The following is a 26,987-nucleotide window of genomic DNA, read 5'->3' on the forward strand; positions in this document are numbered from 1 at the left end:
AAGGAAGAACGCTATTGAAAATTGGGTCGCCACGTCAAAATCGAAGATGGCTGCCTTGCGTCGTCCACTTTGTCAACTCACATCACTTCACCGACGGGGGACCGAGGCGTAACGCTTGTTTTTGTTAATATTGCCCAGAAGCACTTTGCGATTGATTTCATCTCCCTTTTCTCTTATATCAACATAACACCCTATGACTTGTATATTTACCCAAGTGCGTTCCAAGCGGAGGTGGGGTTGAGCAATTGATTAATGTCTGTCTGTATGTCTGTCCATTTACAAACGTCAGTTTATGATTGAGGAACTTGATTTCAGTTGAATGTTGTATTCTGAACATGAATTGGAAAACAAATCTGTGGTTTAGTCATATTTCGGTTCTCAATCTGTCCTGATCGCACGTGTGCATTGAGGAATGAGATAATTTTTTACTGTGTCTGTCTGGCAGTCAAACAAAAATTGAAAATCATTCAAAACAGGAAACGTACTGTCTTTAAGGATGTCATAAAGGACACAAAAAACAGGTACGAAGACATAATGTGACATGTTAAATAAGGTGGTGTATAAGATGCTGCGCCAAAGGCGGTAACCTTCCGATAGCAATATTTTTCTCCAACCTTTAAAGTCTTTATTTTATTTCAATTGAATTATACACTTGAACGCTGTAGAACACAAATCGACTCATTGGCAGTTTTAAAACCCTTCCGTTTATCAGTACCTGGACAAAATATTACGACATTTTACATCATCATGACAAATCAAACTTGCCGCTCACAGACCCCTGCCCATGTCCTTGTTTTTCAACAGTTGTTCCAAGGTGATGTATGAACGTGCAGGGTAAGGTGTTCTGTGCATTATCTGGTGTTTATTTGTTTTCTTTTCATGCAAAGGGTCAGGCAGACTCGAGGGATGACAGTGAAAGTGGGAGAGAGGAGGCTGTTCATCCTGAATTGATGAATGGAAAATATAATTTTTCTTTTTCCGGTTTTCTAATTTTGTTCTTGTGTATCTCTGCAGTGATGCTTTTGTGTATCTCAAAACTTGAAAACCTCTTTTTTATTTTATATTAATATGAATATTTTAAAAAAATTTTTAATTCACTACATTACATGATGAATCTAACTACTTTAAAACATCATTACTCGAATCAAGATGGGTGTCACCATTACAACAACAACAGGCATTTCAAGGCCATTTTCCCTGCTAGAGCAGGGGTTAGCCTTGCGGGCCCCATGACAATCGTCTCCATTTTGCCCTATTTTCTGCATCTCCCCTTGTTAACCCCCATTTCTTCTTCCACCACCTTTAGCCAAGTCTTTCTCGGTCTTCCCCGCCCTCTACTTCCTTCTACATTCATTTCCATCACTCTTCTCAACCAGTCACGTTCATCCTTCCTCAACACATGACCAAACCATCTCAACCTGTTCCTCTTCACAGCATCAATCACAGGCTCTATTCCCATCATCTTTCGCAATTCATCATTTGTCTTCCTCTCTCTCAACGATACTCAGCACATCCACCGAACCATTCGCATTTCCACCCTTTCCAGCCTCCGTTGCTGCTCTATGTTCATTACCCATGTCTCGCTCCCATAAATCATAACACTTCTCACACATGCAGCATACACCTTTCCCTTCAGCTTCAAAGACACTCCCCTCCTCGTCAGCACGCCACTCAGTTCCCGAAACTTCTTCCATGCACATCTCACTCAGCAACCTTTGCTGAGTCTGATCCACCTTCTCCATTCAACATGTCTCCTAGGTAGCAAAATGTTTTCACACCTTTCAGCTTCACGCCATCTCCAAGATCCAACTCAACATGTCCTCCATCTGTAGCTCCCTTTGTGCACACCTTACACTTGAATGTAGCTGCTACACTGGTTTATGACCCTCTCAGTCCACTACATTTTTGATGAACCCACTCAGCGCACATTGTACATTGAATGGAGTTTACTCCGCCACCCTTCCTGCACACAGCACACCTGCACAGAGGCCACTGCACACAGGCCACTTCCCAATTCTTTCCACCACACCACATGCTTTACCACTTGCCATCACCTTCGTTTTTCCGATATTCTCCTTCAGACCTTTTGTCTCCATACATTCCTTCCACTTGTTCATCTTCTCCTTCAGTCCATCCATACTTTCTTCAATCAACACCAGATCATCTGCATACAACAACTCCCACGGAAAACCCTCCTTTACATTCCGAGCCAGCACCTCCATCACAGCTACAAATAGTAGTGGACTTTGTACTGGCCCCTGATGCACTCCCACCTTCACCTCAAACTCACCACTGTTCTCGTCCTTCGTCCTTACAGCTGTGCACGCTCTCTCGTACATTGCCATCACTACTCCGATCAACCATTCCTCCACTCCTAACTTCCTCAATGCCCATGTCACTACTTCGCGTGGAACCCTATCGAACCTTTTGTGTGTCACCAATGAGAAATTCCAACAAGAAAGAAGAGTGAACAGCATCTTGTAAACAGCTCGGTGTTGCCAGGAAAAGGACTTGCTCTTGTTTGATCAACAGAAGTGTCACAAGTGGCACTTGCATTGTAATCCGAGACCAGTTGTGTTAGTTGTGTTAGTTGTGTTAGTTGTGTTAGTTGTGTTAGTTGTGTTAGTTGTATTAGTTATGTTATGTTAGTTGTGTTATGTTATGTTATTAGTTGTGTATAGTTGTTAGTTGTTGTGTTAGTTGTGTTAGTTAGAGAATGTATTGCACATTTCCATTGGCACACAAGTTTCCTGGAATCATGGGATGCAGTGCTCAATGTTCTGTTTGGTCTCCTGAGATACTGGATATGTTGTTTACAAAATTTCAAAAACCTATTGATGCCAATAACCTGGTTCTAGACTATCTTCTTTTGTATACAGGATCGATGCTCGTGAAAGAGCTAACATTTATGTCTGATTTTGATTTTGGCAGTTTCACCAGATGAGGGTTGCTGGCAGTTATTGTGCGTCCTGCAGGAATATTGTGACCTGTAGGCCGGAGATGAGTCGATAGAAGACAGAAAGACCACCAACCTGCCTGCGGTGAGAGATTGAAAGGCCCTCAGAATCAGCTTCATCACGGGAGATACCAATGATCCTGAAAGCTTTTTGAAAGTTTACCTTTTGTGTCTCACTGATAGGTCGGACCTGGACTCAGACCTGAACCAAAATCTATTCAGCTTGTTCTTGTCACTTAACCAACTTGTCCACCAAGTTTTGTCATAACTCATCCACAACCTTTTGAAATATAATGCCATATATTGTTTTTGCCCCATCCGTCTCTCTGGTGAAGTATTTAAAAAAATAAAAAATAATTGTTTCCGGATATGGATTCAGACCTTCACCAAAATATACTCAATCCATCCTTATCATTATCACACACCCAACCTGTCTACCAAATTGCGTCCAAATCCGTCCACAGGTTTTTCAGATATCCTGCTCACAGATAGACAAACACAGACGGACAAACAGACAGACGGGGTGAAAACATAACCAGTTCACCTTTGGTGGTGGAGTTAATGACTACTCATCAATACAAGGCAGTTTTTATGTATGTTGGAAGAGGGTGGTAGTGTAGGGCTAGGTGGAGCATTACTTGGTGTGAAGTAGATGATTGTCAGGGTCATGAGCTAGTAAGGGAGTGTCGCATCATGTGGAGAGGAGGGCTGCTTCTCTGGGATAGCAGGCTCACTAATCACAAAGGATACATGTGTACTGGTTCGTCAGGGTCATCAGAAGACGAACCACTTGGAGGATGTTTGTGGGGTGCCATGATGCAATTAAGTATAAGGATAGATTTAGGTAGACCTGCATCGGTAGGTGCTCCGATGATCGTGGGTAGCAAGAACCACTTCGATGTACAGTAAGTCAGGGACCTGTCTAGCCCGAATGTCGGATTAAGGTGTATCTTCGTCCCCATTACGAGGAATGGGGCGTGTTAAGTAGTTGTAGGGATTATGTTAATTCTCTTGTACGTCGTTCCCTCTGTGATCATTCCTTTGTCCTGTATGGCAACGCACCATAGACATTAGTTAGGCCCATTAGTTACACCACACACACTACTTAAATTCCCCTCTGCCACAATAACAATAAAACTTACCGGAAGAACAGTCAGGAAGCGCCCGCGCATTGCGCCGGCATGGTAATGGAACATCGAGCAAACAGGCCATAGACACGCCCAGAAGGACTCGTGATTGGTCAAGGGAGGGGCAAGAAGAAGGCTGCCAATTGGCAGAGTAAGGAAAGACTTGTGATTGGCCAGTGATGGGGCGAGAAGCTTCCCTTGGATTGGAGGACGCGAGGGGCGATCAAGAAGCGATGCATTGATTGGTAGGGAGGACCGGTGACGTCACGGGGCGGCCGATAAAAGGACGAGGAGACCGACATTTTGCCCCTTCTTATACTTCTCGTTTCTGGATTATTTTGTGCCCGGATGTCCTTCCCCTCACCGTAGACGCTTTTCTTTGGTTCTCCTGCTGCCCTCACGCCTTCCTTCACCCTCAACTCTCTCTCCCTTCGGATCCGAACATTGGGTGCATCGCAGTTCCGTGCCAAATCCGGGAGGACATTGCATGGCTGAGGAGGCGGGTCGCACACCCGCCCGCCTGCTCGCTCGCTTGGCGCGAGAGGCCTTATCGTGGGCCGAGTGAATGGGGGTGCGTCGGGGCCTTGTTCCCGCTAACCGGAGCCGCGTCGGACGACTGCGCTCGCAGCCTGACGATCCCTGACACACAGCAGACAGAGATAAGCCGCAAATACAACGGTTCCTTTCATTTATATCCCCCCTTGTATGTTGTATGCGTCTGGTGTAGGAGCGCTCATTGGGGGATTTTAGTTACCGGCGTGTTCATTGTATCGGGGTCTGGCAATAAAGCCGTGTTTATTTTTGTACATAAATTCCGTCTTCGGTTTGATTTATTTCCTGCAGGTTTGAAGACTGCTCGGATCGCGCCCGGTAAAAGCTCCCGCTTTTTCTTCCTCTCTCTTCCGCCCTCCCCTCCTCCCCCACGCTTGCATAGTGAAATCTGCCATTGAATAACGCCTCAAAGTAAGCTCAATTTGTCATCCGTGGGTGCTCCGTCTTAATAGAGCAATCCACAGGACAGTATTTTTGTTCAGAATGAACACATGAGGTGAGATTTTGCGCCCTATGAGTACCGTTCTAGTTTGTATTTGGTTTGACAAGAGGAGAGTAGAATGCACTATGCTTCGGATGTCTTGGTAGGAGTACTTGCTGGAGACATCATTATTGGAGTGTGTGGCATCCAAAAACAGACTCTATTTATTGTTAGCCCATATGAAAGGGTGTAACGGTATTTTTTTGACTGTTTCAGGTCTGTGCAAAAATGTTTTTTTTAAATAATTGCAATCTTTTTCCAAATTGCTCTCAATGCTCTCAATGTTCTTCTTTTCTGTTCACATGGAGTTTCCAATTTACTTCTGCTCCTCTTCATCATCTTGGTGTTGCTTCATGTCATATTTCATGGACTTTGGACTTTCATTCTTCTCTCCCCTCTCCCACTCTCTTATTTTTATTTTTATTTTTTATTTTAGCTTTTCTAATACATTTTCATCATCGGTCTCACATTTTTCAAACCGGTTTTTGTAAAGTATATTTTCAAATTATCTATTATTGAATGTTACATTTGCCTTTGAGGCATGTTGTTAATTTCGTAATGTGTGGTGTTATGTTTTGAACATTTTCTTCTTTGGTACATTTATGTTTGTAATCCCGTCGGTCGACAGGCTTCATTGTGGTTTGTATGATATTTACAAGAAAAAATAAAAAACAACACGCGATGGTATTTGTCTTTGAATAACATGAGGAGAAAAGGGGGTTTGGGGAAGCATGCATCGATGGACACCCACAAAGCTGAAATGTCAGCAAAGATTGATTCTTTCATTTTATGTTGGAGAGATTTGTTGTGATGTTCCCTGGCATAAAGTTACAGATTTCTGAGGCACAAAACATGTGAGTGGGGCGGGGTGGGGGTGGGTATGGATGTTTGTGCATGCCGCTGGTTTAAAAGCTATATAAAGACCATCTTCATAAGAAGATGAAAAAAAAAAACTCCCAACCTATTTGTTGTGTCGGAGAGCAAGAAAGCAACCTGCGTTGTCGTTCGTCATCGTTTTCAATCCTACAAACAGTAATATCACTTGCTTTTATTATTTGAAGACAAAATTGGTGTGTGTGCGTGTGTGCGTGCCCTAGAACAGCTCCTATATTTCTGTTATTGAGAGTTTGCAGCTGTATCCATCTTGTTCACCCCCAGTGTTCTTCCCTTTCCCTCATTCTTTCCCACATCCCTTGTTTCGCCAAGTCTCCCTCTATTTTGTCCACAAAACCCTGCGGTTGGTATGTACGCAACTCCCCACGCCTGAACACATACACCCTCTCTTTCTATTGTTCTTTATGTTCTTTTACATCCCGATCCGTTCTGTGTTCTAGCTGCTCCATGAGCCTCGACACTGTATATAAAAATATGTATTGAGTACTTTCACATATGTGTGATCAAGTGATGATGATGATATGCTGATGATGAAGTTTGTGCAGTGACTCGAATGGGGCCACCAAGGCATGAAAGTTGTGAAACTGGTATAACAGGGGGAAACGTTTTTCCCCTTTAGCCTTTGATCAAAGTTTACCACAATTATATTGACAAACATGACTTTTCTTGGCTGGCTGATGGTGTTTGGGTGTGAACAGCTGTCTTTCACTTGGCCTTGGTACATTGAGAGAGCTAGTGAGCTGGCAGGTAGTACAACTAGACGTTTCATCGTTTTCATCTTGAAGTTATTCTTTACGCCAGCCTCAATTTTGCAGCTTAGTTTCATTATATTTTACCAATAACACAGATTACGAAGGTTGATCAGCAACGGTGTGTACCCCGGTTTAGAATAGGTACACCGTATCCCTGCGTGCCGTAAGAGGCAACTAAAAGGGTTGGCGTCAGGAAGGGCATCCGGCCATAAAAAACATTGCCTCAAAAAGGGAACCATGACAATTACAACTACATATGGGCAGGGTACAGCCCGAAGTAGAGTGAGATGTGCATGGAAGAAGTTTCGGGAACTGAGTCGCGTGCTGATGAGGAGGGGAGTGTCGTTGAAGCTGAAGGGAAAGGTGTATGCTGCATGTGTGAGAAGTGTTATGATTTATGGGAGCGAGACATGGGTAATGAACGTAGAGCAGCAACGAAGGCTGGAAAGGGTGGAAATGCGAATGGTTCGGTGGATGTGTGGAGTATCGTTGAGAGAGAGGAAGACAAATGATGAATTGCGAAAGATGATGGGAATAGAGCCTGTGATTGATGCTGTGAAGAGGAACAGGTTGAGATGGTTTGGTCATGTGTTGAGGAAGGATGAAAGTGACTGGTTGAGAAGAGTGATGGAAATGAATGAAGAAGGAAGTAGGGGACGTGGAAGACCGAGAAAGACTTGGCTAAAGATAGTGGAAGAGGAAATGTGGGCAAGGGGGTTAACAAGGAGAGATGCAGAAAATAGGGCAAGATGGAGAAGATTGTCATGGGGACTGCAAGGCTAACCCCCGCTCGAGCAGGGAAAATGGACTTAAAATGCCTGTTGTTGTTGTTGTTGTTGTTGATGATCAGCAAGCCCGTTGTGTCGAAAATTAATGTTGATTGTGCCATTTAATAGGTTTTTCAGTCATTTTATGAGGGTAAAAGGTGAAACGTTACGCAGCATGCACGTTTGTCAGTCGTTGACTTTTACATCAGGTCACGAACCTGCTTCATTACCTCGTGTACCTGATGCTGATCTTTAAACCGTGAATGGGTTTGAAAAATTCTCAATTGATATTTTATGATTTGCAAGGAGATATTGATCCATGCAACAGATTCCCCGTCCCCATCCACGACCCCCATTTTGAGCAAAATTTGCTTTTATTACCAGTTTAACAAGAAAATTGAATCTGTTCACAAGTCCGCAGTGAAAAGGTTACATACGCGTCATCATAAAATGCCAGGTATTATGTAACCGTATGATGTTGACACTTTAATTGTCATCGTTTGTTGATGTTTGAACTTCAACATTCCAAATTTCGTATAAATTTGCTTTCCTGATTTTGTGGTAAACTTTTTACTTTGGACAGTTTCGTATCTTCATGACAAATTTGTTTCAGTTGTCATTAACTAATTTGTCGAGCTCCAATTTTGATTTATTAACAATGCTGCATTGGTGTTGCAATACTCTAGTAACCTCGTTTATTTGTCTTGTAGCAGCACTGCCTGACCCCACATCCCTATATGCACTTTATAGCGGCCTTTGGTGGCTTCAAAACGGACGTCAATGATTTGTGTTACCTTAGAACCTTGCCCAAATGCTGAAGTACAGTACTTTACACCTAAAATTTGGGGCCTCTGTGCGATACAGTTTGGCCGTGAAAGAATAACAACCGAATGCACAAACCAGCACATAAACAAACAAACAAATACTTGAAAATATTTATACTGTATAGATTTATTTATTTACTTGTTTTTGGTTTTTGCAACATCATGTGTATATATATATATATATATATATATATATATATATATATATATATATATACAGGCTTGGCATTTAATATGGAATATTTTTTTTGTGGGGGTGAACTTACTTTTAAAGATGTCTTAGAACCAAAAGTTCATTGGAATTATGTTGAAATTATTCTAGATTTTGTTAATGTGACCTTTAAAAGAAACAAAAACTACATTTGACATTTCGAAACAAATAAATTGATCCTTGAAAGTGATGGAAACTGATATCGAACTCAATTCATGGACAGTACTGTGTTAAACTTCTGTACGTTTTCCAGAAGTATCTCTTTATTTTGCACATTAGCCAAAAAAATTTAAGAACAAAAACAAAAGTTAAATTACGACTGGGATTACGGACAGTAAAATTACAGTTCAGTACTTCGTGTAACCCCCACAAGCATTCAGGAGAGCATGTACACGTTGAGGCATGCTGTTAACGAGATTTGCCAAGGTTTGGACAGGAATCGCTTGCCATGCAGTGACGATAGCCTGCTGCAATTCACGCACAGAGGTCGGCTGCTGGTCCAAGTGGTCGATTTGACGCGTTAATTCTGCCCACAAGTTCTCTATCGGATTCATATCCGGGGACATGGCAGGCCACTCCATATGCTCTACACCACGGTCAGCAGGAAAGTGTTTGATCATGCGAGCACGATGAGGCCGTGCATTGTCATCTTGGAAGACAAAGTTTCCTCGAAAGGCTGCACGAGCAAATGGAAGCAATGTTTCTTCCAGAATGGCCCTGTGCTTGAACTGGTTCAGGTTTCCATTCAGAACAACCAGGTCAGTTTTGCCCCCTGCATGAAAAGCAGCCCAAACGGTCACCCCACCACCTCCAGCTTGGACTCTTGGCACTATACAATCTTTGTTGTCGGCTTCATGCACTTGTCTGCACACTCGGACGTGACCATCTTGACGATAGACCAGAAATCTAGACTCGTCACTGAAGATCACGTGATTCCAGTATCCTGGCTGCCATTGACGGTGCTCTCTGGCCCACTGCAATCGGCGCTGGCGGTGTTGTCTGGTCAGGTGTGGCTTTCTCAGGGGACGCCTGGCACGATAGCCTGCTTGAACCAGTCGTTGGTTGACTAGCCTTCTGGATACAGGCGCATTTGTCAGTTGCTGCCACTCAGTCCTAAGCCGATCAGCTGACTTGGTACGGCCATTGCGGACTAACCTGTGCAGCTGGCGATCATCCCTCCTTGTGGTTCTGCGGGGATGTCCTGGCCTCGGTATTGGAGTAGCGACACCCCTCTGAGCATTTCGTTTCAGGATCTTTGACACCTGACCTTGAGTGATGCCATACTGCCGAGCAATAGCACGCTGTTTCATGCCGTAATTTCGTAAAGCCACCACTCCATGACAAACAGCATTGTCGAGTTGACGGACCATCTCCAGAGGAAGCGGCAATAACTTTTGGAGATGTGCAGCAGTTGTTTTCCACTAATACAGAACGCAACAACCCTTGTATACCTGACTGTGAAGCCAATCATCAAATGCACCTGTCCGTACATTTTGCCACGCCACCTGTGATATAATCCTGTTGTTGACTTCTTGCTGCGACAGACAATCAGTGACATGGTTCTTTTAACAAATAAATCACCAAAGTGTAACAGAAACTCACTAGATTGATATACTGAGTTAAGAAAGTAAACCCAAGTCAAGAAAAAAAAAAAAATTCCATATTAAATGCCAAGTCTGTATATATATTCACACACACACACACACACACACACACACACACACACACACACACACACACACACACACACACACACACACACACCCCCCCCCCCCCCCTGAAAATATAATGCTTCTAGCAACTTAGTCAGTGGAGGCATAAAAAACGAGAGCAAAAAAATAAGAAATAAATGGCCCAAAAATGACACAAAATGTATTCGCTTAATAACATAAATAACATAATAAATAACATAAAAATATAGCAACACACACACACCCACACACTCCTACACACTCACACACACTTAATTAATTGTACAGTATCGGTTGTTTCTAAACTTAAATATAAATAATTTAAAGGATTGTTGTAAATGATGTTAATTTTACAACATCCCATATTCAACTTTATTTAAATTGTAAACCTCAAACATAGTTTCTCCACCTAAAGCAAGAACCTTAACCCGTAAGCAACTGACTAGTTTCCCGACTGCATGGATCATCAGCTGGGCACCGTTCTTCCTCGAGGTTTCAATTCTTTCAGCCCAGGACCTCTCCAAACGGCGGACCCACAACCTCGATCATGGATCCACATCAATAGATGGTACATCAGCAGATCCACAACCTCAGTTGCGTCCAGGCAGTCAGTCAACACACACACACACACACACACACACACACACACACACACACACACACACACACACACACACACACACACACACACACACACACACACACACACTGGTTTGATTTAGTAATGGACAAAACCAGAAGCAAAGCATATGGTATGATATTATTTTAAAGTGAAGAGGGCAAAATTCATTTTGCCTATTACATATATTCTGTGTGTTTGTGTGTGTGTGTGAATGAATGAATGAATGATCGTTTTAAGGCCATTTTCCCCATTAGAGCGGGGGTTAGCCTTGCGGTCCCCATGACGATCTTCTCCATTTTGCCCTATTTTCTGCATGTTCAACCAAACATGGACAAATAAGTTTTTGCATCCGTTACGAGTTAATACCACTCCAACCCTTTCAAAGCAATACTCTTTATCAATAAAACGAGCAATTAGAACATCAGACTCCACGATTTCGTAACAATGTCCGAATACAAGTGGTGCTGGTACTACGTGTCATGGGAGTAGCTTGTTGACAGAGTGTGACTTGGTAACATATATGTATCCCTACCCCTCAGACTGAAAAAACGGACTGGAAAAAGAAAACCGATGGATATCCATCACTCGTTATCCATGTCAACTCGTCACAATCAAGTACCCCCACCCTGCTCCCTCCGCGTGGCCGCCACACAGTTTCTATGCACAGAAAGGGTCTACCACACGATCCTGCAAGCAGTGTGAAGTAGACCTTAACATCTGGGTCAATCCATGACAGCTGTACCAGAAACATTAGGCTTGGGAAAATATCTCCCTTTCTTCTTTCTCTTGTACTTGCATTTTAATAAGCTTGTTCTATATAAACACCTGTATTATATTTTCAAAGAGCAAGCCTCACTGCTAATCTCCATTGAAAGTAAACAACGTTTCTAAGGAATAGAAGACAAAACACACTGGTAGAATAACTGCCACAACTCATGAAGACTCTCTGAAACGCTTTACTCGCATGAAAATGAAAGCAAACCTCTAACAATGCAGAAATCCTCCATCTGTGTTTTCTATTTGAAAAAGTCAATGTTTGTAACTGAGCTACAGTTACATTAAAATCTAAAGGGCAGAAAGTTGTGCTCCATTCGTATTTCTAGGAATGCTGCATTATTGCCGATGTAAATTGTAAGGAGACAAATGCAACCGTTTGATTCTGTCATTCTGGAGTTTTGCAGGCGTGGCGAGACGTCGATGTGTGTGCCGACCCTCAGACGGACGTTACACTGGACTTCCCATCTGCCGAAGTTAGTTGGTGGACGTTGAAGATCCCACGGTGTCCTTCGTAAAGAGGAGCCGTGCTGGCGAAATTACAAATACCTGGGGGCTCCTGAGGCACTGAATCAGCCGTACAGCTGCACCACCTGCAACCATGTGCTGCATCCAAAATAAGAATGATAATAAGAAAAGTAAGCATAAAAAAACAGCCAGGGTTAAAAAAAGATAGGGATGATTAAAGATCGGATGGAAGAATCGATCCACAGGAGTGATAAACATTTTGTATTCATCTACTTTGTATGTACCTCACTCGGCGTTCGTTGCCCCCTTCGTTGACATTCGGTTGAAAGGGTTGTTCTGGTGCATTTGTCTGGCAGGTACTCCATAATTGAAACTCCAAACTGTTATTATCTTGCCAAAACGAAGTTTTTGCAAGATGTATCAGTCAGCTTGTATGTTTGTTTGTTTGTTTGTTATCTTGCCAAAACGAAGTTTTTGCAAGATGTATCAGTCAGCTTGTATGTTTGTTTGTTATCTTGCCAAAACGAAGTTTTTGCAAGATGTATTAGTCAGCTTGTATGTTTGTTTGTTTTTTTGTTTGTGGTTAATCATTTTTTTTTTCACGTTTAGATCACTCTGTAGACCACAGTTATTATTGGAAACTCCTGTAACTTCGCATATCAGAGTCCTATAGAGATACCCTTCAGCACACAAAATTTTGAAGGTCAAGGTCAAAGGTCAAGGTCACTTTGTGGTCAATCATGGAGGTCGACGAAACACTAATTTTTTGAGTAACTTTGATCGGATCGTCTCCAAACTTCATGGGAATCTAGTATATGGTCCGGCGCTCAGCTGATTAGTTTTTGGTGGCGATCGGCCTTGACCTTCATGGTTAGCGCTGGAGGTCGAAAATTATTGACCCCAAGGTCAAATTTTGAAATCGTAGGTACCATATCGAGTAATACCTCATATGAATGCCCTTGATGAGTGCTTCCCAGATCTGTAAACAGTTTGACGCTATGACGTCATTTGATGACGTCATGACGAAAAAACTGAATTTTCATGAAAAAATTATTTCCTCAGTTCTCATCAAAATCTTTCAATATTTCATGTGCGTTGGTCATGAAGACATACTATTCACCATACGAAATTATTAAGGTCAAGGTCAAATGGCAAGATACGGTTCACCCTGTGGGTGACATATGTTCATTTGTTTGTTTTTTTTTTTTTTTTTTTTTTGTTTGTGGTTAATCATTTTTTTTTCACGTTTAGATCACTCTGTAGACCACAGTTATTATTGGAAACTCCTGTAACTTCGCATATCAGAGTCCTATAGAGATACCCTTCAGCACACAAAATTTTGAAGGTCAAGGTCAAAGGTCAAGGTCACTTTGCGGTCAATCATGGAGGTCAACGAAACCCTTATTTTTTGAGTAACTTTGATCGGATCGTCTCCAAACTTCATGGGAATCTAGTATATGGTCCGGCGCTCAGCTGATTAGTTTTTGGTGGCGATCGGCCTTGACCTTCATGGTTAGCGCTGGAGGTCGAAAATTATTGACCCCAAGGTCAAATTACGAAACCCTTATTTTTTGAGTAACTTTGATCTTATGATCTCCAAACTTGGTGGGTATATAGGGTGTGGTATGGCGCTCAGTTGATTAGTTTTTGGTGTCGATCGGCCTTGACCTTCAAGGTCATTTTGAAGGTCATTCAATTTTGACCAAAAGGTAAAATTTTTCACGTTTAGATCACTCTGTAGACCACAGTTATTATTGGAAACTCCTGTAACTTCGCATATCAGAGTCCTATAGAGATACCCTTCAGCACACAAAATTTTGAAGGTCAAAGGTCAAGGTCACTTTGCGGTCAATCATGGAGGTCAACGAAACCCTTATTTTTTGAGTAACTTTGATCGGATCGTCTCCAAACTTCATGGGAATCTAGTATATGGTCCGGCGCTCAGCTGATTAGTTTTTGGTGGCGATCGGCCTTGACCTTCATGGTTAGCGCTGGAGGTCGAAAATTATTGACCCCAAGGTCAAATTACGAAACCCTTATTTTTTGAGTAACTTTGATCTTATGATCTCCAAACTTGGTGGGTATATAGGGTGTGGTATGGCGCTCAGCTGATTAGTTTTTGGTGTCGATCGGCCTTGACCTTCAAGGTCATTTTGAAGGTCATTCAATTTTGACCAAAAGGTAAAATTTTCAAGTTTCAGTTACCATATCGAGTAGTACCTCAAATTGAAGCCCTTGTTGAGTGCTTTCCAAGCATATAACTAGTTTGACAATGTGACGTCATTTGACGGCGTTATGACGAAAAAACTGCACTTTTCATGTATATTGTATTGCTTTAGTTCGCATTGTTTAGGTCACTCTGTAGAGCACAGTTCCCTTTGGAAACTCTTGTAAGTTCGCATATCAGAGTCTTTTAGAGATACCCTTTAGCACACAAAATTATGAAGGTCAAGGTCAAAGGTCAAGGTCACTTTGCGGCCAATCATGGAGGTCGACGAAACACTAATTTTTTGAGTAACTTTGATCGGATCGTCTCCAAACTTCATGGGAATCTAGTATATGGTCCGGCGCTCAGCTGATTAGTTTTTGGTGGCGATCGGCCTTGACCTTCATGGTTAGCGCTGGAGGTCGAAAATTATTGACCCCAAGGTCAAATTTTGAAATCGTAGGTACCATATCGAGTAATACCTCATATGAATGCCCTTGATGAGTGCTTCCCAGATCTGTAAACAGTTTGACGCTATGACGTCATTTGATGACGTCATGATGAAAAAACGGAATTTTCATGAAAAAATTATTTCCTCAGTTCTCATCAAAATCTTTCAATATTTCATGTGCGTTGGTCATGAAGACATACTATTCACCATACGAAATTATTAAGGTCAAGGTCAAATGGCAAGATACGGTTCACCCTGTGGGTGACATATGTTCATTTGTTTTTTTGTTTGTTTTTTTGTTTGTGGTTAATCATTTTTTTTTCACGTTTAGATCACTCTGTAGACCACAGTTATTATTGGAAACTCCTGTAACTTCGCATATCAGAGTCCTATAGAGATACCCTTCAGCACACAAAATTTTGAAGGTCAAGGTCAAAGGTCAAGGTCACTTTGCGGTCAATCATGGAGGTCAACGAAACCCTTATTTTTTGAGTAACTTTGATCGGATCGTCTCCAAACTTCATGGGAATCTAGTATATGGTCCGGCGCTCAGCTGATTAGTTTTTGGTGGCGATCGGCCTTGACCTTCATGGTTAGCGCTGGAGGTCGAAAATTATTGACCCCAAGGTCAAATTACGAAACCCTTATTTTTTGAGTAACTTTGATCTTATGATCTCCAAACTTGGTGGGTATATAGGGTGTGGTATGGCGCTCAGCTGATTAGTTTTTGGTGTCGATCGGCCTTGACCTTCAAGGTCATTTTGAAGGTCATTCAATTTTGACCAAAAGGTAAAATTTTCAAGTTTCAGTTACCATATCGAGTAGTACCTCAAATTGAAGCCCTTGTTGAGTGCTTTCCAAACATATAACTAGTTTGACAATGTGACGTCATTTGACGGCGTTATGACGAAAAAACTGCACTTTTCATGTATATTGTATTGCTTTAGTTCGCATTGTTTAGGTCACTCTGTAGAGCACAGTTCCCTTTGGAAACTCTTGTAAGTTCGCATATCAGAGTCTTTTAGAGATACCCTTTAGCACACAAAATTATGAAGGTCAAGGTCAAAGGTCAAGGTCACTTTGCGGCCAATCATGGAGGTCGACGAAACACTAATTTTTTGAGTAACTTTGATCGGATCGTCTCCAAACTTCATGGGAATCTAGTATATGGTCCGGCGCTCAGCTGATTAGTTTTTGGTGGCGATCGGCCTTGACCTTCATGGTTAGCGCTGGAGGTCGAAAATTATTGACCCCAAGGTCAAATTTTGAAATCGTAGGTACCATATCGAGTAATACCTCATATGAATGCCCTTGATGAGTGCTTCCCAGATCTGTAAACAGTTTGACGCTATGACGTCATTTGATGACGTCATGACGAAAAAACGGAATTTTCATGAAAAAATTATTTCCTCAGTTCTCATCAAAATCTTTCAATATTTCATGTGCGTTGGTCATGAAGACATACTATTCACCATACGAAATTATTAAGGTCAAGGTCACTTGGCAAGATACGGTTCACCCTGTGGGTGACATATGTTTATTCTGTTTCTTTTCAGGCACATTGTTGCATCACAAACAAGTCGTAATTCGAAGGGAATGTTGAGCAAATTTTTGTGCCATTTATTTCTTATTTTTTTGCTCTCGTTTTTTATGCCTCTCCTGACCAAGTCGCTGGAAGCATTATATTTTCTGTGTGTGTGTGTGTGTGTGTGTGTGTGTGTGTGTGTGTGTGTGTGTGTGTGTGTGTGTGTGTGTGTGTGTGTGTGTGTGTGTGTGTGTGTGTGTGTGTGTGTGTGTTGACTGACGACACAACTGAGGTTGTGGATCTACTGATGTACCATCTATTGATGTGGATCCATGATCGAGGTTGTGGGTCCGCCGTTTGGAGAGGTCCTGGGCTGAAAGGATCGAAACCTCGAGGAAGAAACGTGCCCAGCTGATGATCCTCGCAGTCGGGAAACTAGTCAGTTGCTTACGGGTTAACGTTCTTGCTTTAGGTGGAGGAACTATGTTTGAGGTTTACAATTGAAATAAAGTTGAATATGGGATGTTGTAAAATTAACATCATTTACAACAATCCTTTAAATTATTTATATTTAAGTTTAGAAACAACCGATACTGTACAATTAATTAAGTGTGTGTGAGTGTGTAGGAGTGTGTGGGTGTGTGTGTGTGTGTTGCTATATTTTTATGTTATTTATTATGTTATTTATGTTATTAAGCGAATACATTTTGTGTCATTTTTGGGCCATTGATTTCTTATTTTTTTGCCCTCGTTTTTTATGCCTCCACTGACTAAGTTGCTAGAAGCATTATATTTTCAGGGGGGGGGGGGGTGTGTGTGTGTGTGTGTGTGTGTGTGTGTGTGTGTGTGTGTGTGTGTGTGTGTGTGTGTGTGTGTGTGTGTGTGTGTGTGTGAATATATATACAGACTTGGCATTTAATATGGAATTTTTTTTTTTTTCTTGACTTGGGTTTACTTTCTTAACTCAGTATATCAATCTAGTGAGTTTCTGTTACACTTTGGTGATTTATTTGTTAAAAGAACCATGTCACTGATTGTCTGTCGCAGCAAGAAGTCAACAACAGGATTATATCACAGGTGGCGTGGCAAAATGTACGGACAGGTGCATTTGATGATTGGCTTCACAGTCAGGTATACAAGGGTTGTTGCGTTCTGTATTAGTGGAAAACAACTGCTGCACATCTCCAAAAGTTATTGCCGCTTCCTCTGGAGATGGGGGGTGCGTGTGCGGCTGTGATTGGTTTTTGTTCCCGCAATAACTTAAGAACAGCTGAAGGAATCCAAGTCAAAGTTGGTAAAATTGTGTATATTGATGCAAAGATTAACTGGGATTATGGTTTTGAAAGGTCAAAAGTCAGAGGTCCCGTAGGGTAAAAAAAATCTTTTACCGAGCTAACTTGTGAACCAGTGAAGGGATTTTGACCAAACTTGGTGTAAGTATATATTGCGAGGCAACTGATTCGATTTTGCTGTCGAAGTTCAGAGGTCATGTCAGGTAAAAATGTGGTACTTGAGAACAGCTGAAGGGATTCAAACTAAACTTGGTTAAAGTATGTATGATGATGTAATAATGTGGGTGGAGGCATATCTGGTGACGTTGAAGAGTGCCTTTCGAGTTAGTTACTGAAAATCATGCAGTTTTCTTTCTGGCATTTTCATCACTCATTTATCGGTGTCAACTCGGCACAATTATGTACCACCAACCCCGTGTTTTGATCCGAGAGTAATTTTTATGGACGCATGCAGTTTTGATTAAACTCAAACCTGATCTTGTTATTTTCAGTGTATATTTCGTCCGGTCTGATCATTGTTTTTTTTTCTCTTTTGGCTTTCCCTTTGCTTTTGCGATCTTATCTTTGCTGGCTGGCTGAGCAGAATATATGGTTGCCTTCCCCTTTTCTTGATTGGGTAGTGTTGTGCTCGTTTGGTTTTTGTTTTGTCTGAAAGCCTTGTGGCTGTGAACATGTTAAAAAATGATAAATGAAGCAGGGAAATTTGGTTTATTTAAGATTGCCCACCCCCACCCCTTCCAAACCACCACATTCACCACACTCCCATGTAACCCCACCCACCCCTCCCACCCCACTTCAACCCTGTCGACCCTGTAGCTCGATACAAGGGTAACATGGCAATTTTATCTCAGATGTTCTATCATCTATGCGTATGCAAATACGCAATTGCACATTTATCATTTCTGGAGGCGCAGTTGTAATGTTGATGCAGTGCCCACAAATGTATCGGAGTAGGAATTTAGAATTTGGTCAGGATATTGGCACACAATGGCTTGCTCCTTTTGAAAGGTGAACCTGGATGTGAAGAAGCACTAATATACTCCTTCCATATTTTTACAGCGGACCTGCAGCAGCACCTGCATGCAATGCTCAATATCCTTCGTGCAGAGGACAACATCAAGCTGGTATGTTGATACGTTGTTTATTTTCCTGATCAGTATGTTCAGTAGCCGACAAAGTAACTCGAGGCATTATGTTTTCGGCTTTCTGTCCGGCTGTCCGTGCGTCCGTGATAAGTTTTCGTTACCGTGTTAAATTGAGAATGGCTGAAGGAATCCAAGTCAAACATGGTACAGGTATGTATAATGATGTAAAGATGAACCGATTCGATTTTGGGGTCACAAGGGCAAAGGACAAATGGCATATTATGTAAAAACCCTCTTTCCACAAGAACATATGAACCAGTGATGGCATATTGACCAAAGTGGGTAGAAGCATGTATAATGATGCAAAGATGAACAGATTTTATTTTGAGGTCAAGAGGTCAACGGTCAAGTCAGGTAAATATGTGATGCTTGTGAACAGCTGAAGGGATGTAAATCAAACTTGGTTCAAGTGTGTATAATGATGTAATAATGTGATCAGAGGCCTTATCGGTCGACGTCGCGACGTCAGAGTGCCATTCGAGGTATGAAGGGATATTGAAGGAGAAAATTTATTTGGTGAGGGGAATTTTGGGTGATATTGTATTTTTTATAGTAATTGATGAAAGGGGAATTGGGGAATGTAAGGGGAATTTAATTTTTAATAGTAATGGGAATTGATGTCTCTCTCAAGCTTCCTGATGGCATAGAGTTTAACGCAGTGTGCATAAAGAATGCTTGAAAAGAAAATGCAACTAATTGTGTGGTTTCCCTTTTTTTTTCATGGATCTAAGGAACTTGTGCATAAACCAAAAGCAGGGGAATGATGTCGAGAGATGAATTTGCTTTTCGATGACTTTTATTGTTATACTAGCCGAAACCCGTGGAACATCCACGGAAGGGAGGATGTGGTGTATGGATAGAGTGTACCATTATGGATGGCATAGGGGATTTGCTTGTCCGAGTAAGAGTTAGGAAGAAAGATGAGAATGAAGAGTGCGTATATGAACAACGATCGCCGACACCGGCACAAATGCATGCTCTGGATTGTCCACTCAGTGGACGGCTTGCTTTCGCCTTCGCCTGTCCAATCAGCGGACGGCTCGCTTCGCCTTCGCCCAGCAGACGCCAATACGATGGCGTCGTAAGATGGCGTCGTATCGGCAGTTAATCGGATGCTTTTGGGCCCCAACGTCAGCTAATTCATATTTTTCGAGTATGGCTGTACGTAATAAACAAAGAGCGCAGTTCGTAGATCGTAAATCCATTAGTGCCGTGGGCATCGGGTCACTGGGTGCGGCGTAAAAGGGATAACAAAGTCGAGTCCTTACGGTATTATTATATTATATTCTGAATGGGAGAGAATTAGGTGTCACTGAATTTTAAACATTTGGGATTTACATGCCCATCCCAGCTGCCATCAAGTACAATTGGTGTCGATAACAGTGTGGACTTGCATCACTTGTAGACTAGATTAGGCAGGTCTTTCTGAAACTCACAAATGACCAGCCAACTGGGTTTTACCAACACATCGATTGTGACAGGGAACTTCTCCAGAGACTAGATTCGGTCTTTCTTCTCCTTAGCTTAGCATTTCTAGCTTAGAACTTCTCCAGATTAGCTCTTTCACGAGCCTCGATCTTGTATACAAAAAATAATAATAATAAAAAAACGATGTGAGAATCCAAACCCTGAATACTGCTGCCTTGCTTTTGATCCTTCAACTGTTGATGCATTTCCCTCTTCCCTTCCCACCCTTACTACCAGCCCAGGCTGAGACAAGCAACTCTAATAGGATGCCATTGCAGTGTCCTCACACTGCACCACAACCTGATATTTAAAGCAAGCCATATTTTATTGCGAAGCATGTTGTGCTGGCCCTGTCCTTCATGCTTGTTGTGGACAGGTGAAGGCAAGATCTGAAACCTGGCCAATAAGATTGCATTACCAATGAACAGGTTATTTTCGAAAGTTTTAACTCCAGTGCTGGCTAGACTGAGCTACAAGGAGCAGCTGAAGGAGACAGTAGCTTATACATTAGAAAGGAGGCAAAAACGAGGGGATATGATAAGAGATGTTTAAGATGATGAAGGGCATAGACAAAATAGGGGCAGAAGATGTTTTGTACAGTGGATGGTAGGATCGATCAGTGGGTAGGATCAGTGGGTAGGATCAGTGGGTAGGATCAGTGGCTGTACAGGGATATTGGCACGACTTGTAAATAGCTTGTGTATAGATGTGTGTCGTTTTCTGAAGTTGGTGTAGCACAGGCAGAATGGGCCGAATGGCCTTCTACATCAGGTTTCCTTGGACAACTTCACTCTTGTAGACACGTGCTGAAATGCCGAGCATCTTGCAGTCGCCTGCGCTGTTGGCAGACAGACATTCTACAAAGTTTTATCGGAACTTGTGCAGTAAAAGATATGACCCCCAACGTAATCTGTGGTTTCTATTTATCTAGATTTTTTTTTTTCTGATTTGTTTATACAGAGCATGTGTTATCGTGATTGTGTGGAAAGGTTCATGAATTTTACGTTGTTCTCTTCTGAACGTATGAGAATTGGGACATACACTTGTCTCATTGATCATCGGCCAAACAACTCCATTCTTGGTTGATTGCTTGTGAAAAACTTTGTTTGCTTCATTTGCTTTTAGATGAGCTATTGTGTGTGGTTTTACTCATTCCATTGCTGCTGGTTATGTTGCTGGTGCGTAGGAGTGGACTCAAAATGTGATTTTGCATATTGCCGACAAATTTCTAAAAATTGTAACTTGCAGGTTTGGATGTTTTACATTGTGACAGATTAGATTCACAGCTCTGACTTCGTCACTGTTAAAGTTGCCATGCAAATGCTCTTATTATATTCCAGCAGACAGTCCTGGGCTGGCAGGATGGCCTAGAGGTACTCGCACTCACCTCTACGCTGTCTAGCCTGGGTTTGAATCCTGACTGAGCTATAAATGGTCATCCTGGTGTTTCATGGGCAGGGTGATTCATCAATGTGGGCGGATGGACGTTAAACTCGGGATCCTGTCTGCCGGCATTTGTTGGTGGACGTTAAAGATCCTACGGTGTCCTTCGGTAAGAGTCGGCGAGCTATCACCAGCACCCTGAACAAATTCCAAATTCCTGCCCTAACTTATGGAGGGCATTTCATCAGCAGCAAAGCTTTGCCCAGAGACAAGGATGCTACCCTGCAGCCATGTGCTGCATACAAAAGAAGAAGATATAGAAATTGAAATGTAAAAAAAATCATTACATTGTTTTATGCAGTTCTGTTGGCCTGTTGCATCATTGCTGGAAGCACAGTTGTGACGCTGATCTGGTTACTCCTGTAGGTCAGAACAGGAATTTGTAATTTTTTCAGGATGCCAGCGATAGATCGCTCATTGTTCGCGAAAGACAGGATCTGTAAGGTCCACCAACTAATACTGGCAGACACCCAGTTTAATGTCCATCCAAGGGATGACACACACCTTGATGAATCGTCCTGTCTGCAAGAAACCAGAATGAACAACTTGTAGCTTAGTCAACATTTGAACACTGGCTAGACTGCTCAGAAGCGAGTTTGGTTCAAGGCCTCAGGCCATCCTGCCAGCTCATGAAATGGAGAAACCTTGTACTGCTGCCCCTTGGGGGCTAGTTACTGGATGTTATATATTGCTCTTGGTCTTATGATATTTGAACATAAAAAGGTGGATGATATTCATGGACCTTTCCAGATGGTGTGACAATAATCAAATTGATAATTATATAATAGTCCCAAAGAAGTGGAAAGAATACCTCAAAAAGAGTCGCACATATAATTTGGCCGAAATCGGGTCTGCTCATCCACTTGTGTTGATTAATATAAATCTTTCTGCAGATTTGAAGAGAACAAAATATAACAAAAGACAAGTAGAGCTAAATTAAAAGTACACCACTCCATGCCTAATAAATTAATAACATGCCCTCCAGCGCGAAATTGCTGGGGCACCTTTGGCACCCAGCGATGCCGCCTTGCCTGCAGCACATGGAGATGGAATTGGGAGGGAGCAGTGTGCAATAATTGATTCATTAATTGTGTAATTAAAATGAATAAATATAATAGTAAAACAAAGAATTTCTTAATCAATTGGCTAATAGCATACCTAAACCACCACTGTTTCATCCGAATTTGTAACTTTTCAAAAATTTATTGATTGAGTGGTTCATTGATTCATTGATTTATCGATAAATTAAAAAATACCCTTTATAGCCCAAATCACTTGGTCACTGTCATGTCCAAATATCAGCTTCCTAGCTCAAAAGGTGCCTGAGATTTTGCCCAGATGAGAAAGAAAATAAATAATTGATAATTAAAATAAATAATCGGAAAATAATTAATTTGTAAATCAATTGGTTAATAGCATACCTAAACCACCACCGTTTCATCCGAATCTAACTTTTCGAATATTACAGTAAGTCATTGAAAAATTAATTAATTAATCAAAACCCCCTTTGCAGCCAAATCACTTGGTCACTCATCTCCAAATATCAGCTTCCTCATCAAAATGTATCTGATATTTTTCTCAGATGAGAGAGAAAATAAACAAGTACTTAATAAATCAATCAATAACAATTAAGTAATTAGCCAATTAATTGATCAATCAAAAAATAAAAATACCATTTTTGCCATAGCACGTGCTCGCTATTGTATCCACATTTCAGCTTCCGAGCTCAAAAGATGGATGAGATGTCGCCCGGACAAACAAACAAGAGAAAAAAAGCAAACAGAGTGAAAACTGAGTACTTCCTTTCGGCCCGCATCACTGCCGGGCCCCCTTCAGCACCCGGCGATGACGTCGTGCAGTGCCTGGAGGTGAAGTAGGAAGGGGTGGAGTACAAAAACCACCCAGACATTATGATGTGGACACATTTACCACATCTAGGGAATTTGTTTGGGAGTTCCGAAGTATTATAGGAGGCAGATTTACCCCATTGTTGGAGAGTGAAACTTTAGATATTGAAGATTTCCAGAGAAGACACAAGGCTGTGGTAAACTCAACAGCTGAAGAGATTATAGGTTTCAAAAGGTACAGGCGAGTGGAAGGTCTGTCTGTGGAAGTAAAGAATGCTTGTGAGGAGAGAAGACTGGCAAAGAAAAATATGCTAAACTTCCCGTGAAACAGGGACTAATAGGGATAGCTAGAATGGTTACATTTCTCGGTTACAATTGTATATCTTGTGCCTTCGATGTGGTCCTCTAACCCCGCCCTGCTCACCAAACTCTCCTCGTATGGTATGCATGGAAACTTCCACGCATGTCTTGCAGACTTCCTTTCTGGTCGCAGTCGACTTGTGGCCCTGAATGGAATTCTCTCTTCTCCCCTTCCTGTTCAGGCTGGAGTTCCTCAAGGCAGTGTTCTGGGCCCTTTGCTTTTTCTGGTCTTCATTAATGATCTTTCCGACTCTGGAAAATCCTCTCTATCTTTTTGCTGATGACTCCACTCTCTGCCGCTCCATATCCCAACCCTCAGATCGGCAGGAAGCAGCCTCTTCACTCTGACCAGTTTGTGATATTGTCCAGATCTGCAAACAAGTGGAACATGTCTATCAATCCTGACAAATCTCACACACTCACTTTGTCTCTCTGAAAAGACCATCTGGACAACCCTCCCCTCTACTTTCTGAACAATCCTCTTGAAGAAGTTCTGTCACTCAAGCTTTTGGGTCTCACTCTCTGCCATGATCTTTACTGGGAAAACCACATTTCCAAGCGTGCCTCCAAAGCCAGTTGATGTCTGGGCATCCTCCGTTGTGCGAAGTCTATTCCGGGCACTTCTGAGCTCCTCACCACATAAAAAGCTTTCATCCGCAGCTCAATGGAATACTGCATTCCCCTCTGGGCTGGTGCTCCTGCCTCACACCTAGCTCGGCTTCACGCGGTTGGAACCAAAGCATTTGGTTCTCCGTGATTGGAGATCACGGCGAGGTCACGTCTTTTCGAAGCTGTTCCATGCGCTCACGCTTTCGAAGCTAAGTGATATTTCTCAATTGTGTTTTTGTCGAGACTGTATCTATCTTTCGGTGTCTGTACCTATAGCGTATCTTTTTTGAAAATTTTCGGTGCTAATTTTTCGTACATGTATCACAATCGTCGGTTAATGCGTATCGAGTATTCTGCGGCCTAGTACTCGTAGGCTTCGGTTCGGCTACCGTACCGTCTCCGACCTTGTGGTTTTGTTTTTCTCTCAGCGATTCGTCGAATGCGCTGAAATTATTTTCGTTCTCTGTTTCGTCCCAGTCGTTCACCCCATACCTCCTTGTTTAATATATCTACTCACAAAAAAAGAAAAAAACCCAAAAAAATATTTCCTTCCCAGGTCTTATTCGTTTATTTGTTGTTCTTTTTGTTCGTTCGTTCTTCGTTCGCGATCACGCGATCACGTGGTTAGAAATGTATAATCTCTCCCCTGAACAACTATTTTCTCTCATATATTATAACACCCTTTTCTTCTTTTCCTACAAAAGGATGCTTTCGTCTTGCTCACCAAATCTATTCATTCCAAAAAATATATATAATACCATCTCTTACAGTTCCTCCTTTCTACATTCCCTAAACTATCCAGAACTCCACCCCTCCTCCAGTGTCCTCAAACGTATTTTTGACTCGAAGGTCTCAAACTCATTTTGCAAAAAATGTTCGTTTCCCATGAATCGTACACTTTTCAAAATCCAATCTCACCCCTCCCCTCCAAATCCTCCCCATCACCCATCCCTTTCAAATCTCCCCCCTTGCCCCTTCCCTCCCCTCCCCTCCCTCCTAAACTCCCCCCACACCCCTCCCCTCCGAGACTCTCCCTCGCTCCTCCCCTCCTAGACTCCCCTCTCACCCCTCCTCCTCAAAGCATCCTCCCTGCTTCTTCCCCCTTCCAACTTTCACCTTCATCTCCCCCAACCTTCTGCCTCGCTCTTCCCCCTCCTCAAATAACACCTCACTGTGCCTCACCCAATCTCCATCAAACCCTTTGTCCACCCCATTCTTCCCTTTCTCCAAGCTATTCTGAAATCTCTGTAATCTCTGACACACCTTCAACAGCTCTCCCTACCTCTTCCTCCTCTTCCACATCTTACCCTACCCCTCCCCCCCCCCCCCTGTTCTGGACCCGATGCTCCCCCTTCCTCTTCATTAACGGTATGGACCTCAAACATCCGGGGCCTTCGCTCAAACTTGACTGACCTCTCCATACAGGTTGCTTCTGACAAACCAGATGTGATCTGCTTAACAGAAACTTTCCTCCTTCATGATGTCTCTGATGCCTTGGTATCTCTCCCAGGTTACTCCCTCCTCCGGTATGATAGACCTGAGCCTCGTCCTGGAGGTGGGGTTGCTATCTTTATGAAAAACTCTCTTCCTCACTCGCCCTCCACTGCCCTCTCTCCACCTCACCCCCAGGAATACCTTTGGCTACGGCTTCCCCTTCGCTCCCACCTTTTGTTCATATGTGTGTTGTACCGTCCACCAAACAGCGATGACTCCATCTACATCTCACTGTCTGATAATATGGACCAACTTCTATCTACCCATCCCAACTCTCTCTTCCTCATATGTGGTGATTTCAATTGTCACCATGCCAGTTGGCTGGGTGTGGGTACCTCTCTCACCAGCCATGGCTCTTCAGCAAAGGACTTCTGTGACTCACTGGGACTGACACAATCTGTCAATTTCCCGACCCGGATCTCAGTCAACGGAGCATCTTCTCTTCTGGATTTGGTTATGACAAACTTCCCTGAAAATGTCTGCTGCTCTTCTTCTGCTCCAATCGGCTCATCTGATCATGTGCTTGTCAAAGTGGACATCTCTCTGACCATTCTCAGAGAGCCTCTTCAGCGTCGACAAGTCTGGCATTTCACTCAGGCCAACTGGCACGGTCTTCAAGCAGCCATCAATCATCTGGACTGGTCTCCCATCTCTACCGCCTCTGACATCAACTCATCCTGGGAATTCTTTCAAAGTAAATTGCTCTCTCTCATGCACAGATTTATCCCATCTCGTCTTCAGTTGTCATACCCTTCCTCCCGTCCATGGTACACGGAATCTTGTGGTGAGGCTGTTGCCCTGAAACAACTTGCTTTCGTCTCTTGGAAAGCAAATCCAACGGAAGGAAATCTCATTTCCTTTCACAAAGCCCGAAACAAGTGTGTGTCCACCCTCAGGAGAGCCAGGAAACAATATCTCACCGTTCTCAAGACCGAACTCTCTTATCTGTCTCCCTCTTCCAAATCCTGGTGGCGTCTGGTCAAATCTGTTTCTGGTGTTTGTTCCCCCTCCATCCCCTCCCTCACCTCA

The 26,987-nt window shown here is 42.6% G+C and overlaps 1 protein-coding gene across 4 annotated transcripts in view; it reads left to right on the plus strand.

Moving 5' to 3' along the window:
• The window catches only part of LOC137415585 (protein phosphatase Slingshot homolog 2), a 276,350-nt gene that overhangs the window by 144,374 nt on the left and 104,989 nt on the right, over positions 1-26,987 (plus strand). For all 4 annotated transcript variants that reach the window (XM_078768025.1, XM_078768028.1, XM_078768026.1 and 1 more), the window contains one exon: positions 18,653-18,717. In XM_078768025.1, coding sequence (XP_078624151.1) covers positions 18,653-18,717 — 65 coding nt within the window. The remainder of the gene's footprint in view (positions 1-18,652; positions 18,718-26,987) is intronic.

This window comes from Myxine glutinosa, chromosome 14 (genome assembly GCF_964187855.1).
Source record: "Myxine glutinosa chromosome 14, kmMyxGlut1.1, whole genome shotgun sequence".
NCBI lineage: Eukaryota > Metazoa > Chordata > Myxini > Myxiniformes > Myxinidae > Myxine > Myxine glutinosa.